Raw genomic sequence first — 20,742 nt, 5'->3', positions numbered from 1 at the left:
CCTTACTTCCCCTGCCTGATTTAAGCCTGAAACAATGCCTTAAACCTGAAACAATGCTGGAGGTGGGTGTGGCTCTGTTCTAGAAAGGGCAGGTTCCCTGGGATGATCAGGCCTAAGAAAGAATACATAAAATCCTATGAAACCTGCTTTGCTAACTCAATTTAAATGATCAGGGTCCCTCATTTTAAATGATAAGAGTCCAAGCATGGAGTGAGTTTGTTCCCCAAAGTTTTATGGCCCTTTAACTATCTGACCCTGACTCAGAATAAGCCCTCAGAGTTCTTTGGATGTTATCTATTGTTTAATCATTTCTGCCTGACAATGATTGATGAGCTTTACATATACACCCCATATTCCTATGCAAATTAAACCCAATAAAAGCCCTTTAAGGAACAGGTTCCAGGCCCTTTTCCTTTGAGCAATCAGCCACCTTTCCTCCCCAACCAGATCATGTCTTGCTAGACTTATTTTCATCCATGCTGGGTGGGAAGCTATGAGGGCAAAGCTCCCCCACAAGTATATCTAATATACCCTAACCTGAGGCTGATCTCTGTGTTCCTTCTATTGTTATCTGTAAACGTCTGTTTTGCATTAACTGTAGCCCTCTAAAACTGATCAATAAGCTATGTATATATACTGTATACCCCTGCACATTTTGTTCTCAATAAAAGGCTCAGAAAAACAGACCTTAGGGTTCTTCTCCTCTGAGAGATTAGCCAGCCTTTTCTCTCCAAGTAGATCTTGCATTCACAGCCTCATTTTACATGTGACTCCAGTGGACACTTCGGGATGGAGTCCCCCACAGGTTATATTTCCAGCCCCAAGGAGTCCATGTCACATAGGTCCCTCAATGCCCAGATAGACTTCTACATAAGATGTGGTTGCTAAGAAATATGTTGGTGAATTACAGATACCTCTAATATCTAGGACACTCCTTATTTCTTTATATAAAGTGAGTGGCTGTAAAGGGACTGATACCACACCCATAGAATAGTAACCTTCAAGAGTTACAAAAATAATAAAATTCCAGGGCATCACCGAGACCTGACATTCTTCTCTTAATATCTAACTGTTGTTCATAAGACTGTCTTCTGATTCCAATGATGAAAGGGATATTTCATTTAAATAAGGGACTAAGGTAAAACATATCTAGGTTTTCACATTTCTCAGAAAGTCTTATCATTCATAAAATGGGCATTGAAACTATAATGAATAAAATTAAAGGAGCTGCTTTGGTGGATGTAATACCAGTTCAGGATGCCACACATTTCAGGAGAAATTTAGAGATAGAAATCACTAACAGTTATTTAATGTCTACTAAATGTCCTTTGTTAATATACTTTTTTATACCACTAACCTTAGAAGATAACTATATTTATAACTCCTGATTTATAGGTAAGGATTTGAAATAAAGATAAATAATTTATCAATGATATATTGTTGGGAATTTATAGGTCCAAACTGGGGTCAGAAGTCAAGCATGGACAGTCTAATTCAGATTCATAGTATTAACATGTCACTAATCTTTCTGTCAACCAAGTAATCTGGTAATCATGTTAATATGGCATACAGAAACACAATTATAATACTTAGTATATAATAAATGGCTGAAGTATGAATAAATGTGAGGCAAATAAAAATAAAAGTCCTGTAGTAAAATTATCTATTGAAATAAAAGTAACCATAAATCTATTCCTAAGAACTGCCTTAGTTCTATTAAGTCCATTGGCTGTTGTTTAGAGAAAACAATGATGAAGTAAGACAATGAAAAATTTTTATAGTGATGCTAAAACAAAATTGAATTTTACTCAACAATTTTATGAAACACATATCAAAAAGTTAGCTATTATTTACAAAACATCATAATATCTACACAGCACAAAATGCAAAACACACACAAACACACACTTTGGAAAGGAAAACATGTCACAAGAGTTCATCATTTCCTTCTTAATTACTCTTTGTTGGCCACAATAAATTGAAATACTATAATAAATCTTCTCAATAAGTTTTTTTTTAAATTAGGAACAAGGTAAATTTTGACATAATGCAACCATTGATTGATATAATCTGAAAGGTGAATATAAATGATCATAATCTTATTTTTTTATAAAAGTGTGTTAATTGAAAATAGAACCACAGGCATGGGCACTTGGAATTGACTGAAAGTGACCAGAGGGAAGGAGAGAGGGAGATAATGGTGGAAAGAAGGAGGAAGGACTAGACAAAGAACATGTATGGATGACCCACGGACATAGACAATAGTGTGGGAATTGACTATGAGAGTAGGCAGTGGGATGGGTAGAGGAGGGCAAAGGGGGAAAAGCTGGGACAACTGTAATACAATATCTAATAGAATAACAATAAAAATGATTTAAACAAGAAAAAAATTAGAATTGATCAAAGACACATGGATAAAGCCAAAGGGGGTAGGTTTTAAGGTGGGAGGTGAGATTGGTGGGATGGGGGGATGGCCATGGTGGAGTGAAAAGGGAGACAACTATACTTGAACAACAATAGAAAATATATACTTAAAAAAAAGAAAAAAAGACTCCTTTTCTCTGATAGCTGTGACATATAATTTTAAAGCTGCCAGGCTAAAAGAAGAAAAAAGCAAACACACACTGAAATCTAAATGCAAAAATTCAATTTAATATATCAGGTTCATGTATGTCTTGAAAACCATAAAACTTGAACTATTCCACAACTGATTTCTAATAATATAAATGTCTTGACATCTTTAATGTAAACATCACAGACTTATAAAACCATACTTTAAAAATGCAGGTTAGTAAGGACAGAGAGCAGCATGGTCCAGAAAGTCTGTGCCTTACATGTTCCTGTACACAGCAGTTAAGTAGTTACCAGGCAAAGAACCTCTAATCTTAACTTTTTCTGCTTTTTAGAGTGAGACGTTGAGCAGGAGGCTTGATCTAGTCAACTCTATTAAATATGCAAATGCAAGTAACAAAATGTAGACAGTGTTCAGTACATGTCGCTAAGTCCCTATAAGAAAAATCATTATTCATAGAAATTGATATGCTAAAAAAACAATTACAAAATAGCAAGAAAAAATCATCAATGAAAATGTGCAACAGCAACAATATAGCTTTATTAATAATACTTAAATTATGTGATTGAATACTGGTACTTCAAGTGAACTATGCTACAACATAATTTTTTAAAAAACAGACAATCTAAATAAATTTGAAGGACATTTCAACACTTTTCTGAAATGTTTTTTAAAGGTTTCAAAAGAGGCTGATACCTGATTCCTACGGTATTAAAACTATATTTTTACTTTAAAAATAATATAAAGTTGCAGAAGTCAAAACAAATTTAAGATTTCAAACAACAGTAAATTTGCAAACAGAACACTTATGGAAGTAGAAATCCAAAAGTATTAAGTTAAGAAAAATTATAAAAAACCTAAACTTCTGTTGAAGGAATTTAAACTTAATAAAGGATTACAAATAACTCCATTCTTAAAAGGTGAATCCTTGAGATTAGCACAATTGATTTGAGTGAGAAAACCAATTTTCTAACTTTCTCCATATACAGAGGATATGTTCTCACTACCCATTCAAAATTTTACTGAATGGAAAATTATTATAGAAGATAATATTCATTTCAAATGCTTTAAAAGTTTTCAATTTATTCATAATTCATCAATATTATATAAATTTCAGTTGGAATATGTAAGAAAGATATACTGTAACATTTTATTGAAATCACCAGAGCAATTTAGAATGTTAAGATTTAAAACAGAAATGCTCCCTACTGCTTATTTTCAGAATGGTATTCTAATTCAGTTTGAAAGGGAATAGATTTCTGCAACATGAAGTTGTAATAATTTATAAATATAGTGCTCTTAGACCTACTTAGCTGGGGAAAGAATGACCTATCAAAATTATATATCAGAAAATACAGAGGTAAGTTTAAGGTTTATTTGAAAAACAAGATTAGATATCTTGTATATTAAGTTCTTAAAAACAGGAGTGAATCATTTTATTAGTACATCCCATTGCTAAGAGATACTAGCATGGTTTAAATAAGGACCTTGATTTCATTTAGAAGGTTCATGAAAACATTGTAAGGTTGTGATTTTATTATGAAAAAGACAAACAGGATGAACATAAGGGTGCTGGAGGATCCAAGAAGTCAGAGGAGTAAGTGGAAGCTACATGAACCTCTTTCCAGGACCAGTCTGGAATTACAACTAAATTATAGATAAATAATTCTGAATAACCAAGTGAACACTAGCTGGAGAGAAGCCTTATAACCAAGGAGAGACAGAAGAAACCACTTCACCCCAACAAGGGTGGTAGGGAGTGCAGAAGAAGCACGAGGAGGCTGGCTGGGCTCCCACGGGAGGCAGCTGAAGTTCTTAACAGATATTTCAAGATCTGTCAGGAATTACTCAGTCCCACCCTGTGGTATTTAAACACGGCTTTTGATTATAGCTAGAGGCTATATCATTGATAAGTTTAACAATTAAAGATGAATATACAAAGAAGCTGCCAAAATGGGAAGACAAAGAAACAGAATGCAAATGAAAGAACAAGAAAATTCTCCAGAGGAAGAATTAAAGGTAATGGAAGCAAGAGATTTATCAAATAAAGAGCTTTGAGTAATGATTATAAGTATACTCAATAGCATGAAAAAAAACACAGGACCATAAAATGGACCAGTCAGAAATAAAGAATGCAATATTTGAAGTATGTTATACACTGGAAGGAATAAACAGTAGGTGAGACAAAGCAGAGGATCAAATGAGTGATTTGGAAGGCAAGGTAGAAAAAAAAAACAAGCAGAGAAGCAAAAAGGAAAACAATTTTTTTTAAAATGAGGAGAGCTTAGAAATATTTTAGAAAACATGAAGCATAACAACATCTGCAGCATGGGAGTATCAGAAGGAGAAGAGAGCAAGCAGGGGATCAAGAACATATTACAAGAAATAATTACCAAAAACTTCCCTAATCTGGTGAAAGAAAGAGATATATACATCCAGGAAATTCAGAGAGTCTCAAATAAGTCAGACCCATAGAGGCCTACACCGAGACACATCATAATTAAAAAGACAAGGCTAGAAGACAAGGAGTGAATCCTAAAAGCCACAAGAGGAAAGCAATTAGTTCTGTTACAGGACCACCAATTAGGCTGTCATCTGATTTCTAAACAGAACTATTTCAGAACAGAAGGGAATGGAATGAAATAGTCAAGGTGATGAAAACTAAGAACCTACAACCAAGGCTACTTAACCCAGCAAAGCTATCATTTAAAATTGAAGGAGAAATAGGAGCTTCTCAGACAAGAAAGTTAAAGTTTGTGAACATCAAACCGATACTGCAACAAATGTTAAAAGGCTTGCTTTAAGAAAAAGAAAGAAGAACAATTAAAAAAAAACAGAGGAAAATAGTTTAAGAATAAAATGACACTAAATAGGTATCTCTCGATAATCACCTTAAATTTAAATGGCTTAAATGTTCCAACCCAAAGATATAGTGTAGCTGAATGGACAAGAACACAAAACCTATACATATGCTGCATTCAAGAGATCCATCTCAGATGGAAAGGTACACACAGACTAAAAGTAAAGGGATGGAATTAGATATTTCAAGCAATGGAAAGGGAAAAAAAGCTAGGATAGCAGTACCTATATCTGACAAAATAGACTTTAAAATCAAGGCTATGGTAAGAGACAAAGACACTGCATGATGATAAAGGAGATAATCCAACAAGAGGACATAATCTTAGTTAACATTTGTTCACCCAACATAGAAGCACCTAAATATGTGAAGTAACTCTGATAGACACAAAGGGAGAGATCTACAGAAATACAGTCACAGTTGGGAATTTTTATACCCCATTTAATTCAATGGATAGATCTTCCAGACAGAAAATCAACAAGAAGACAGTGTCCTTAAATGACACACCAGATCAAATGGATTAATCAATATCTTCAGAGCATTTCATCCCAAAGCAGCAGAATATTCATACTTTTCAAGAACACATGGAATGTTTTTTAGGACAAGACTGCATGTTAGGACACAAAACAAGTGTCAATAAATTTAAGAAGATTGAAATTATATCAAGCATCTTTTCTGACCAAAATGCTATGGAACCAGAAATCAATCACAAGAAAAACACTGAAAAACATGCAAAGACATAGAAGCTAAAGAACATTTATTAAACAATTAATGGATAAACAATGAGATCAAGGAAGAAATGAAACAATACCTTAAAACAAATGAAAATGAGGGCACGACAATCCAAAATCTGTGGGACACTGGGAAAGCAATCCTAAGAGGGAAATTAATAACATTACAGGTCTATCTAAAAAAAAAAAAAAACAACACACATGAAAAAGCTAATATAAATAATCTAACTTCACACTTGAAGGAACTTGAAGAAGAATAACAAACAAAATACAAAGTGAGTAGAAGGAAGGAAATAATAAAGATCATACCACAAATAAACAAAATAGAGTCTAAAAAAATGATACAACAGAGTAATGAGTCCAAGAGTAGTTTTACTGAAAAGAGAAACAACATGGAAAAATTTTAATCTGATTCATCAAGAAAAAAGTGAAAGGACCCAAATAAATAAAATCAGAAATGAAAGAGGAGAAATAACAACCAACACCAAAGAAATACAAAGGGTTGTAAGAAAATATTATGAACAACTATACCAATAAACTGGACAATCTGGATGAAATAGTTTAGTTTCTAGAATGTTCCAAAACAAAATCAGGAAGAATCAGAGAGTCTGAGCAGACATTACACCAAGTGAAATTAAAGTAGTAATCAAAAAACTTGCAACAAACAAAAGCCCTGGACTGTATGGCAAACATATTAAAAACTAACACTAGTCCTTCTCTTTCATAAAATTCAAGAGGAGGGAAGGTTGCCAAACTCATTTCACAAGGCCAGCTTTATCCTTAAAAAACCAGGTAAAGACACTACAAAGAAAGAAAATTATAGGCAAATATCCCTGGTAAATATAAATGCTAAAATCTTCAACAAAATATTAGCAAACTGAATACAGCAATGCATAAAAAAGATCATACACCATGATGAATGAGATTCATTCCATGAATGAAAGGTTGGTAAAACATTTGCAAATCAATAAATGTGATTCACCACATAAAAAATGAAGGATAAAAACCATATGTTCATATCAGAAAAAGCTTCAGGTAAAATCAGAAAATTCAGAAAAACTTTGGATAAAATCCAGCACACATTTATGATACAAACTCTCAGTAAAGTGGGAATATGGGGAATGTACCTAAGCATAATGACATATATGCCATTATGCTAGGCCATATGTGACAATCCCACTGCCAGCATCATGTTCAGTGGGCAAAAACTATAAGGGTTCCCCTTAAGATCAGGAACAAGACATCCTCTCTTATTCAACAAAGTACTAGAATTTCTAGCCACAATAATCAGACAAGAAGAAATAAAAGACATAAATTGGAAAGGAAGAAGTAAAACTGTTATTATTTGCAGAGGACATGATACCATACATAGAGAAACCCAAAGATTCCACCAAGAAATTACTAGAACTGAGAAATGAATTCAGCAAAGCAGCAGGATACAAAATTAATATCCAGAAACCAGCTGCATTTTTCATGCCAATAATGAATAACAGAAAGGGAAATTAAGAAAACAAACCCATTTGCAATTGCTGCAAAAATAATAAAATACTTACAAATAAACCTAAGCAAGGATTAAAAGACCTGTACTTGAAAAATTATAAGACACTGAAGAAAGAAACTGAAGAAGATACAAATAAGTGGAAACACATACCATGTTCATGGATAGGAAGAATGAACATCATTAAAATATTCATACTACCCTAGGAATCTATAGATTTAATGCAATTCCTATCAAGAATCCAATGACATATTTCACAAACATAGACGAAATATTTCACAAAAGGCCCCTACAAAGCAATAGCAATCCTCAAAAAGGATATAATTGGAGGAATCACACTACGTAAAATCAAACTATACTATGAGGCCATAGTAATCAAAAGAACATTGTGTTGGCATAAAAAAACAGACACATTAATCAATGGAACAAATATAGAGTCCACAAATAAACTCATGCCATCATAGTTAATTAATATTCAACAGAGAAAGCATACACATACAATGGTTTAAGGCAGTTTATCAGTAAATGGTGGTGGAGAGATACATGCAGAAAAATGAAACTAGACCACCTTCTTATACCACACAGGAGAATAAATTAAAAATGGATCAAAGACTTAAATGTTAGACCTGAAACCATAAAGATCCTAGGAAAAATCATAGGCAGAGAAAACTTGGACATTTTTCTTAGCAATATTTTATCAAATACATCTCAATAGGCAATGGAAACAAAAGAAAAAATAAACAAATGGGAATATATCAAACTGAAAAGATTCTGCCCAGCAAAGAAAATCATCAACAAATAAAAAGACAACCCATAGAATGGGAGAATGTATTTGCTGATACATCTTACAATGGGTTAATATTAAAAATTTATAAAGTACTTACAAAGCTCAACACCAAAAAATAAACCCAAATAAAAAATGTGCTGAGGACCTGAATAGATACTTATCTAAAGAAGACATGCAAAGCCAGTTAAGGAAAGACAAATATATCATTTCATTCATATGTGGAATTTAATGAACAAACTGAACTAACAAGGAAAATGGAAACAAATTCATAATGGAGAAAATGGAGAGAAGGATGACAGCTTATGGGGTGGGTGGGAGGTTAGGGGGTGGCGAGATTGAGCAAAAAGGAAAAAGGACTCATGGACATGGACAAAAGTGTCATGATTGGAGGGATTATAAGGGCAGTAACTGGTAATGGGAAAATACAATTAAAAATCAAAAAAATTAAGAAAAATGTAATTTAACAAGTAGGTGCTCACAAAATGGAAAGGAAGAGGTAAAACTCTTGCTATTGAATGTTTGCCAGGTGATATAATACTATATATTAAGAACCCTAAAAATTCCTGCCAAAAGGCTATTAGAACTGATAAATAAATTCAGTAATGCCCTGGCTGGTGTTGCTCAGTGGATTGAGCACTGGCCTGTGAAACCAAAGGTCACTGGTTCATGGGCCAGGTCCTCAGCAGGGGCACTCCAGAGGCAACCACACCTTGCTTCTGGAGGAAACATTTGCCAATGTGTGGAAACATTGATGTTTCTCTCTCTCTCTTTCTCCCTTACCCTCTCTAAAAATAAATAAAATCTTAAAAAAAGTCAGTAATGAGTAGGATATACAATTAATATTCACAAATCAGATGACTTTTATTTGCCATAAATGAACTATGAGAAAGGAGAAATAATAAAATCCCACTTATAATTACCACAATAAAATACCTTGGAACAAATTTAACCAACAAGGAAAGGACTTTTACTCAGAAGATTATGATACTGTGGAAAAAATTGAAGAAAATACAAATAAATGAAAGCATATACTGTGTCCTTGGATAGGAAGAATTAAAATCAATGAAATGTCCATACTACAAAAAGCAATCTATAAAGTCAACACAATTCCAATCAAAATAGTAATGGTATAGTTCACTGAACTACAAAAAATAATGCAAAAATTATGAAACCACAAAAGACCCCAAATAACATCAGCAATCTTGAGAAAGTAGAACAAAGTTGAAGGTATCATACTACCTGACATCAAACTATACTACAAGGCCACAGGAATCAAAACAGCATGGTCCTGACATTAAACCAGACATATATCTCAATGGAACAGAATAGAAAGCCTAGAAATAAACCCAACCCTATATGGTCAATTCACATTTGAGAGAGGAGGCAAGAATACACAATAAGATAGTCATTATTCAATAAATGGTGCTGGGAAAAATTGGGCTGATACATTAGAAAATGAAAGTAAACTAAATTCAAAATTAATTAAGAACTTAAATATAAGACTCAAAACCATGAAACTACTAGAAGAAAACATAAGCAATAAAATCTCTGACATTTTTCTTAGCAATATATTTTATGATTTATCTACTTGGACCAAGACACATAACAAAAAGCAAAAAAAAATGGGTCTACATCAAACTAAAAAGTTTTTGCACAGCAAAGGAAACTATCAACAAAATGAAAGGACAACCTACTGAATGGGAGAACGTGTTCACCAATGATAAAGGGCTAATAGCCAAAATTTATAAAGAACTCATACTACTCAACAAAAAGGCACATACTCAGAAAAAATCAAGTTAAAAAATGAGCAGAGAACCTGAATAAATAAATTTTCATGGTTATGAAAAGTACCCCATAGGGAATATGGTCAATAATATTGCAACAACTATGTATGGTGTCTGATATGTATTGAAAATATCTTGGGGAACACTTTGTAAAGTATATGATTGTCTACCACTATATTGTACACCCAAAATCAATAGAAAATTTATTTAAAGTAAATTGTAATTGAAAAATAAAAAAAGAAATGTATAAAAAGATATACTATATATAAATACTTTAATTTTTAGGAAACTGCTTTTCAGAATATTATATGTATTCAACTTAAATTCTTTTTTTTAAAAAAAATTATTTATTTTTAGAGAGGGAAGGGAGGGAGAAAGAGAAAGAGAGAGAAACATCAATGTGCGGCTGCTGGGGGTCATGGCCTGCAACCCAGGCATGTGCCCTGACTGGGAATCGAACCTGTGATGCTTTGGTTCACAGCCCGAGCTCAATCCACTGAGCCACGCCAGCCAGGGCTCAACTTAAATTCTTGATAAATATACATAGTGCCCAAGGTAGTAAGAGCAGTATTTTTCTAAAATCAATTTCATAAAAAATACCAAAATAGCATGTGTAGTTTGATGAAGTGAGAGGTCTTTCGGGTATTTGTTGGTAGGAGATAGTGAGAGGGATTGATCAACTAATTAAATGTGTTATGGGGAACAAAATATGTGAACCTAATTTTTTCACTGTCAGTGATAAATGTTGCAATTATGGAAGGAGACTAGAACACTGTAGTTCTGGAGTATAATTAGAAATATTAGTATGCAATTATTTTCTACATGTATTATGTGTAATTTATATTTATATATAATGGCTACAGAAGTAAATATAGATGTGTTTGCACATATTTATACAAAGTGTGTGTATGTGTACATATGTGCACATTTAGATAAGCAGCCTCCTGCTGATATCTGGGATGACAGAGTTCCCAAGAGCAAAAAACACACCCAGCACTCACCTGTCACTTTCTTAATATCATTCTTCACTTATAAGAAGCTAGAATTCAGTAGTAAAAAATGTTGATGGCTAGATTGTAGCAAAAAGTACATTATTTTATTGTCCCAGTAAATAACAAAGTGCTAAAAAATGGAGACCTGTCAAAAAACACAAGCCATCTTCAAGGACATCCACAGGTAAATCTCACACAAACTGATCTTCAAAATAAAAAATGACAGTAATGATCCTGGATGAGTGGTTCAGTGGTTGGAGCATTGTCTTGTTCCACAGAAAGCTGGGGGTTCAATACCCAGTCAGGACACGTCCCTAGGTTGCAGGTTTGATTCCTAATTGGGGCATATATGGGAGACAACCAATTGATGTTTCTCACATCAATGTCTGTCTGTCTGTCTCTCTATCTCACTCTCTCCCCCCTCAGTCAATAAACATATCCTTGGTGATGATTGTTTAAAAATGATAGTAATGAGTTATAATCCTGTGATTAAAATAGGAAACAATAAGTATATTTTTTAAATGCTAATAAGTGGAAATACAAAGAGCTGAACACATACTTCAGCTTCAAAGTACCTCCCTATATAGTACTTACTATATTAAAAACTTAAAATGTATTTTTACAGAGACAAGAATGGCAGCATAGACTTAAACAGGTTGATCAAAGTGAAAAGTTTACTAAGAGAACAAACCAAAAACATTCATGTCTGATAAAACTATAGTATAATATCACAATAAGAAAAATATCTGGTCTGAGGAGCAAACATTCAATCTAATTTAATGTCATAATGGAGAAAATTAAAGTGATCTAATCTACTTTAGTGTGATGTAATGTAATCTAGTCTAACATTCTGTATGACAAACCCAGGTAAGACAGAATCTATAAAATAATTGACCTGTATTCTTTAATAGGATCAAGGTCATTAGAGTAGAGAAAGATCCAGGTGCTGCTCCGACGACTGAAGGCAACTAAAGAGACCTGACAACTTCATGCATCAGATGATTCTGAACTAGTGAATCATGAGTAGAGTCAGAAGAACAGGAGGACAACAATATGCAATGCCAAATTCCTTGTTTTGATTATTGTATGGTGGTTTTGTGGGTCAATATCTTAATGTTCTTGTTCATGAAAACTGCATGCAAAATTATGGGATTAAAATTGATGGTGATTCACACTGGCAATTATCAAATGATTTTAGAAATTAATCTTTGTTATTTACATGCAAATTTTCATTGCCTGATTGTAATAATAATCATTGCACTTCAGGATTTTCTAAATAAAAAATCTGTAAAACAAACAAGAGAAAAATAAGCCCTGCCTGATGTAGAGTACATGCAGTGAATCATGGCAAAGGGAAACCTGCCATTAGGAACACTTTAAGACAATTCTGATTAAAATTTTGCTCAAATACAAAATAATTAAAAACTGTTATTAAAATGAAGGCAATAGGGGAAAAAGGCAAAAGAAAAAATAATTTGTCAAAGTAAAGTAATAGAATAATTACATCTTAAAAATATTTGTTTTATTGATCTAGTTATGCTCTAGGAATTTCAGAGGCATCATACTTTAGCACTCTTCCTGCTTTGTTTTCAGACTGGAGGTTTCTAATCATTTTTGTTTGTTTTTAAGGAGTGACACACATTTCTGTCATTCTTATTTTTATGTGATATCATTTGCATTGTATTTTTTATATCATGTGTGAATATATTTATCAAATATTTTAATAATTGTGCATAATTTCTTTTTAAAATTATTTTATTGTTCTTCACTTACAGTTGTCTGTATTTTCTTCCCACTCCCTCTGAACCCTCCTCCCTCCCTTGCTTCCACCCTCCGCCCTGGTATTGTCCATGTGGCCTTTATAGTAATCCCTGAAAACCTTTTTCTCCACTGTCCTATCCTCCCTCCCTTCTGACTATTGTTAGATTGTTCTTAATTTCAATAACTGGTTATATTTTGTTTGCTTTTTTCTTTTGTAAATAATGTTCATGATTTCTGAAATCTATTCATAAAATTATTGATTCATAAAATTATTGTCTTTTTTGTTTTATATATTTTTATTTAATCTTGAATGTGTTTTTCCATTATCATATAGTTCCCTTATACCACCTACCCCCAGCAATCACCACTCTTGTCCATGTCCATGAGTCCTTTTTCCTTTTTGCTCAATCCCTCCACCCACTAACCTCCCCCTGTCAGCTGTTCTCCATCTATGAGTCTGTTCCCATTTTCCTTGTTAGTTCAGTTCATTATACATATGAATTCATAGACATATGAATGAAACCATATGGCATGTCTTTCTCTGACTGGCTTATTTCACTTAGCATAATGTTATCCACACTGTTGCAAAAGGTAAATTTTTCTTCTTTTTTTTATGGCTGTGTAGTATCCCACTGTGTAAATGTCCCATAGTTGTCTTATCCACTCATGTACTGATGGACACTTGGGCTGCTTCCATATCTTGGTGTTTGTAAGTAGCCTTGCAATGGACATAGGGGTGCTTATGTTCTTTCAAATTAATGTTTTGGGTTCCTTTGGATATATTCCCAGAAGTGGATTAGCTGGGTCAAAAAGCATACCCATTTTTAATTTTTTGAGATCTCCATACTGCTTTCCACTGTGGCTGCTCCAGTCTGCATTCCAACCAACAGGACAAAAGGGTTTGCCTTTCTCCACATTCTTAACAGGACTTGTTACTCTTGAATGTGTGGGAAAAATCACCTGTGAAGCTATCTGGTCTAGGGCTTTTGTTTGCTATGAGTTTTTTTTTTATTATTATTACCACTTCTATTTCATTAGTTATAATTGGTCTGTACAGATTTTCTTTTTCTTCTTGATTTAGTTTTGGAGGATTGTGTGTTTCTAAGAGTTTATCCATTTTTTCCAGATTACCCAGTTTGCTAGTATATAGCTGTTTCTAATATTTTCTTATAATCCTTTGTATTTGTGAGGTGTCTGTTGTTACTTCTCCTTTTTTTATTTCTGATTTTATTTGGGTCTCTTTTCTTTCCTGATGAGTCTGGTTAAAACTTTATTAATCTTGTTTATCTATTCAAAGAACCAAGTTTGTTTCATTAATCTTTTGTGTTATTTTGTAACACTGTTTCATGTATTTCCACTCTGATCTTGATTATTTTTTCCCTTGAACTCATTTTGGGCTTTGTTTGTTTTTTCTTTCTAGTTCCTGTAAGTGTAACATTAGATTGTTTATTTGAGATTTTTCTTGATTTTTGAGATGGGATTGGATTTTTATGAATTTCCTTATTAGCACTTTTTTTGCTATATCCCATAAATTTTGTGTTACTGGATTTTTATTTGCACTTGTCTCAAGGTAACTATTGATTTCTTCCTTAGTCTCATTGTTCACTCATTTATTATTTAGTAACATGTTTTTTTAACTTTTCATGTGTTTATGTTTTTTAGTTTTTTTTCCTTTTAATTGATTCCATGTTTCATACAATTATGGTTGGAGAAAATACTTGATATGACTCAAGTCTTTTTATATTCATTGAGACCTGTTTTTTGCGCTAATGTGTGGTCTATCCTAGAGAATGTTCCATGCAAACATGAAAAGAATCTATATTCTTCTGCCTTGGGGTGAACTTCTCTGAAAATATGAATTAAATCCACCCTGTTTAGTGGATCATTTAAGGCTGTTGTTTCTGTGTTGATTTTTTTGATTGATGTATCTATTGATGTTGACAGCTTTTAAAATCCACTACTCTGACTGCATTATTGCCAATCTCTCCTTCTATGTCCAAGATTTGCTTTACATATTTAGGTGTTCTTATGTTAGGTGCATAAATATTTAGAAGCATTATATCTTCTTGTTGGATGGACCTACTTATTATAATGTACTTATTTGTCTCATTATAGCCTTGTTTTAAAGTCTATTTGTCTGACATAAATATTGATACAGCAGCTTTATTTCCAATTGCATGACATTTCTTTTATCATCCTTTTATTTTAATTTGTGTGTATCTTCCATCCAATGTGATTCTCTTGTAGACAGTATATATGTGGGCCTTATTTTCCTATCCATTCAGCTACCCCATGTCTTGTGACTGGAGCATTTAAAGTGACTTATATTTAAAGTTATTATGATAAATTTGTATTTATTACCATTTCATATTTTATATCTATGATTCTCTTTGTTCTCCTCTTTTAAAGACCCTTTTACATTTTTTTGTAATACTGGATTACTGGTAATAAACTCCTTTAGATTTTTCTTTTCTGAAAATCTCTTTACTTCTCATTTAATTTTAAATTATAGCATTTATGAATAGAGTAGTTTTGGTTGTAGAGTGCTGCTTTTCATCACTTTAAATATTTCATGTCAATCATTTGAAGAAATGATCAAAGAATACACAGCTCCCCCAAAACATAGGGGCATAAGATACTATAAAGTTGTGTTATACAATGATTAAAAATGCAATGAGCTTTTTATAAATTTAACAATTTTGTGGTACTTGTCCACTTTTAAAATTATTTGGTACTGTAATTTTTTTCTCATTCTAAATATTCACTTTTGAGAATAATTTTATATTTCTAATTTTGCAAATTTAAGAAATCTAATTAGGCTTCAATATTTTAAAAAAATGATAGGTTTCCCAACATCTGGATGCATCCCTCCTGATTGGCACCCAAAAGCTTCTAATAGTAAGTGTACCCAATGCTGAGACTTAGTGTGCTATCAGTTTATTGTCTAGAGAGAATGGGCTTTTCTATCGTATATAAGATATCTGTTGACTGTCCCTCCTTCTTTTAGGTTCTGTAAAAATTAACAAAATTTTAGTTTCCTTTCTTTCTTCTCTAGCCTTCACGTTGTTTCATATTCTTCTCTAATTCTTCAGTCATAAATTTTAGATGTTTAACATCTTAAATTTCTATTTGACATGTCAGTACATAGCTGTGCATACTATTGAATATTAGAACTCTGGGATGAGGTTTGGGCATAACCTATGCACTGAAGGTTGCCAGGATAAAAATGTTGATGTCTCTGGCATGTCAGAGTGGACAAGATCTATTACAATGGTGAGAGCAAGGGGTCATCTATCAGGACAGGGCTACAATGGATATTTGCAGTGCTGTGTTAGTTTATTAGTAGAAAATAAAATCATCACCTAAGAGTAACAGTGAGAAGTATATATTAATTTTTATAAAATGAAAGTAAGTTTAACATAGGTGTTGGTACATTAGGGAAGAGGATGGACTTTTAAAATATAGCATGACTATGAGACAGAATTAAAGGCTTTTTGAAGTTTAGCCTAGAGTTCAAAACATAATGTGTCTTTTTCCAATTACATTCAGCTCTAGTGACATGTTAGAAAGTTAGATCTCAGGTAAGCAGGAAAACAAAAGCAGTGTCATAGTGCTGGCCTCTGTAGAAATGTGTGTGGTGACTGACCATGGGCCTTTACGTAATCGTCTGCTCAAGTCCCTCTCCTCTTCCCCACACTTCTCCAGCTTTGTTTTGAACATATCATCTCTGACCAGTATCTTTGCAGCAGCCCCTGGTATGCCCCTCTATGACCCCTCCAGTCACATCTCACATTGGACCTAGCAGACCTTTTTTAAAAAGGCAATCTCTGTCACTCCTCATGCTTGAAATACTTCAGTGGATCTCTTTATTTCTTCAGATAAGGTTCATATTCCTTATTATTTTCTTCTAACAGTGTTCCCCCACACAAACATTAACACAAACCTTATACCTAAGCAATCTATAGCCAAGATGAACATTTTATTTTTGTTTAAATGCACACTTCTTTGTACACCTTGGCAAGTTTACACATGGCATCCTATGCCCAGAAAGCTTTTTTTCTCTTTCCCACTCACTAAACTCCATCCCCAACCCAAACACACCTTCATCTGTTGTATCCTTCAATCATTTAGATTTTAAGTTTATTTAAGGCCTGCTCCACAATGCCTTTCCTAAATTCCTTTACTGCTAGGCTTTTTGTTAGCTTAAGCTCCCCATACAGATGTATTGAATCTCTAATACCTAGCGGAGTGTTTGGCACCTGGAGAATATTTAATAAACATTTATAATATGAATCAATAAAGAAAAATCATTCACAAATTAATTAATGAATCTTTACAATAAGCTATGCATGCTTAATTAGCCTCATTGAAAATATGAAGAAAGTAAAGTTTACACTAATACATTTACAAAGGATATTGTCATATCTTTTTATAAAAGGATTATCTCTTATCAGTACCAGGCCAAGTTTCTTATTCTCATCTTTCAATCTATGAATGCTTGTAGTGTGAAACAGAAAGGGGCAATATAGTATAATGTGTAAAAGCACATATTTTTTAGCTGGATTGCAAGATTTAAATCCTTAGCTCTGACATTTACTAGTTATATTTTCTTGAGCTATTTACTTAAACTTTTTGCCTCAGTATTCATATATGCAAAATAGGAATAATAACTTCCTCATAACAGTGTTGTAATGGTTAAATAGATTATTACATAAGGCTTAGACCAATAACTGATATATATATATATATATATATATATATGAGCTGTATTTACTGTATAATGATTATTTCTTCATTTTTGTTATTATAGAGGGTTTTCCCAATTAGTAGTTCCAGGTGAGATATTCTATGATCCAGATTACCTAATTGTGCTTTTAAATTTGCTTTATTTAAAGCATCCTTCTCTGGAGAAAGAAGTCTACAACTCACACAACTTGAAGGAAACTTCTACTTCACAGTGGTAGTTGGCTGGTTATTAGAAGCTCCATTTGAGATTTGCCACCCAAACCCAAATATCTGAGACTAGATTTATCAGATTAAAGATCCTCTGGGAACTGATATGCATGTGGGAAAACAGTTCATCTAGCACTGTGTTTTATATCTACTCCTCTGTTTTCATGCTATATAAAATACTCTTTTCGGAAAGAAAATCTTCAATGCATAATTCTGTATGTCAACTGTAAATCCATAAAGCATAGAATAATAGTGTTTTATTAAATAATAGTAGAAACATTTCTTATTTACATATAAGTGAGAGTAGACTGATGTCTTATTCAATGTCAAAAATATTTATCTCCAGCACTCATTAACCTATGTAAATACTTTCTAAAGCAATTAATAAGCTTAAGGCAAATTTTATATAGGAAAATGAAATGAGAACTACTCTGATTTTAATTTCAGTGGAATGCATATATTTAGGCACTTCCAGATACTCATGATCGTAATATATACTGGTATGGATTTTTCTGAAGGCAATCTAGATATATAAACATTATCAGTATATTAAAATATTTTCCACCCCAAAATTCCTAACCTTGGAATTTATATTAAAGGAAATTACTTGAAGGTTATATAATAATAGTCTGTGGGCAAAGTTCAATTCTTTACTTCTATTTTTTGTTCTCTTATATTTACTGAAACTCACTGTCACCCTAATAAAAAGTAAGGTCAATGACAGTACACATTTTGTCTGCCTTTTCTTTCCAGCCATAACAAATGTCTAGCAGATTACCTGATATATAGTAATAATCAAGGTTTACCTATTAAATATAAAAAATGATTGTTTAGATATGTCTGATAGAGTGAGGAAGTATCTAAACTACTAAATAAATATGGGCAAATAATTGGACAGATAACAACTTCTAGAAAAGAAACCACAGTACTTTTAGAAGAATATTATTCTAGATTTTAAATTAAAAATACTTTTTACATAAAATCAGATTATAAGCCATATAATCTTAATTTTGCAAAAAATAAAAAAATAAGTGTTTATAGGAAGCAGAAATCATTCCTATTGTCTCCTTTAAAATTGTCCTTATTTAAAGTACTGTGTCTTTACATGTTTTAAAATGTAAATGTTTTAAATGTTTCAAACCTTTTTTTTTAAGTAGAAGTTTACAAAGATCACACTAGTTACTTAGTGTTTGAAAATAAATTTAAATAAGAATATAGAAATACATATTAGACATGAAAGTTATATTATTGTATGAAAAGTTATATTTAAGTATGATAAGGGGATGGATAAAAATCACTGATTTGTTAGGGTAGTTTCTGGGTTTCTCTCTCTCTCTATTTTTCCTCTCTCCAGGGTTCTCTTTTTCCCTCCATTCCTTCCTCCCTCCCTTCTGTCTTTCTTTATTCTTTCTTTCTAATTACACTAGTGTTTCTTTTTTTTTCTTGCTAACAATTCAATTAGAAAGCTATTTTATTAGCCATTTTGGAATTATTTCAGATAACTGGAGTTCAATGAGGTCTCTTTTTTCGTCAGATACTTGTACATCTTTTAGAAGTTTCCAGAGCTTTTTTACTAACAATAAATTCAAGTATGGCAAAATTGTTCTTCCACCATTAGTCCCACACTACAGCTAAATCCATGCACAGTGATGAGCAAGCAATAACCTATATTTTTATTTAGCTCTGTGTTAGTGCAAATGTCAAATTTAATCTAGAGTTTTTTCTACAGGGAAAAATTATGAACACTTTTGAGGTAATCATTTTTCTTTGTCTCTGCCTTCAGACACATTTGATACATTTAATTATGTTTCAAATGTTCCAGCGTTTTCTACTTTACTGAATCTTTGACTGGAAGGGAAAGAATTGACATAAAATACAAGGAACTTAGTTCTCCTTGATTACACAAATGAGATCAACTCTAACAAGGAATAATAATCGATCTCTAGTACTTCCAAGCCCACAGACCCTAGAGTACAAATTGAATATAGATTATTATTAAGGTCCTATAAAATATTACCATTTTTAATTAATAAAAATGACTAGAGAAACCATTTGGAATTTTAAAGAATTCTTGATGATTATCTATCTCAACAATTTTATGTATAGCACAGACATATAATTTATTAAACATTGTATATTGTTTTGCATACTCAGAATGATAACCTAACCGAGAATTAAAAAGAAAAACCAACCTTTCTTTAAATATACTTTTATATTTTCTATATTTTCTAAACCAAGTTTTATCCAAATCTTTTTACCCTGTACTTTATTCAGCAGAAAACTATGATAATAATTAAGGTTTAAATTCAGCAATTTCAAATTTAACTTTCTCCTTCTTCCTCAGTGGATTTCTATCACATGGCCCTTTATTCCTTCCCCAGACTGAAGGACTACAGAATCTGCTTAACAATTATGTGAGCCACTGTAAGGGTACCAACACATTTCTCTGCCATATATATGTATATATAAAACCTTTTATCTGTATTTATCTTGTATTTTCTCTTATATTCATTCATCATTTCTTCTCAAGAGTTACTTATGACCCTAGAGCCATGAACAGTTACTTACGACCTCAGAACTGTTTGCTAAGGAAAAAACCATTACAATATTTACTTCTTATTAGTCATACCTTGAGAATCTTGCACATAATCTCATAAACTGAAAATGTTCTCTCTGCTCGAGTCCAATCCCACGTTGTCACCTTTAAAAGATGAGAAACTAATATGTTATTTGTTTTATCTAAGATAGCTCTTATTCCACTTTCATGTGATTTATATACTATGGTGCATAAGGGAACCCATCACATG

At 32.5% G+C, this 20,742-nt stretch overlaps 1 protein-coding gene across 1 annotated transcript in view; it reads right to left on the bottom strand.

Annotated features, from left to right (window-relative positions):
- The window catches only part of SNTG1 (syntrophin gamma 1), a 782,410-nt gene that overhangs the window by 89,858 nt on the left and 671,810 nt on the right, over positions 1–20,742 (bottom strand). The window contains exon 16 of the mRNA XM_045845038.1: positions 20,565–20,636. Within this exon, the coding sequence (XP_045700994.1) occupies positions 20,565–20,636 (72 nt within the window). The remainder of the gene's footprint in view (positions 1–20,564; positions 20,637–20,742) is intronic.

The sequence above is a fragment of the Phyllostomus hastatus genome, unplaced genomic scaffold (genome assembly GCF_019186645.2).
Source record: "Phyllostomus hastatus isolate PE091 unplaced genomic scaffold, TTU_PhHast_1.1 phas_contig_449, whole genome shotgun sequence".
Lineage (NCBI taxonomy): Eukaryota > Metazoa > Chordata > Mammalia > Chiroptera > Phyllostomidae > Phyllostomus > Phyllostomus hastatus.
Note: the sequence above shows the minus strand (reverse complement) of the source record. Positions and strands in the feature narration are given on the sequence as shown.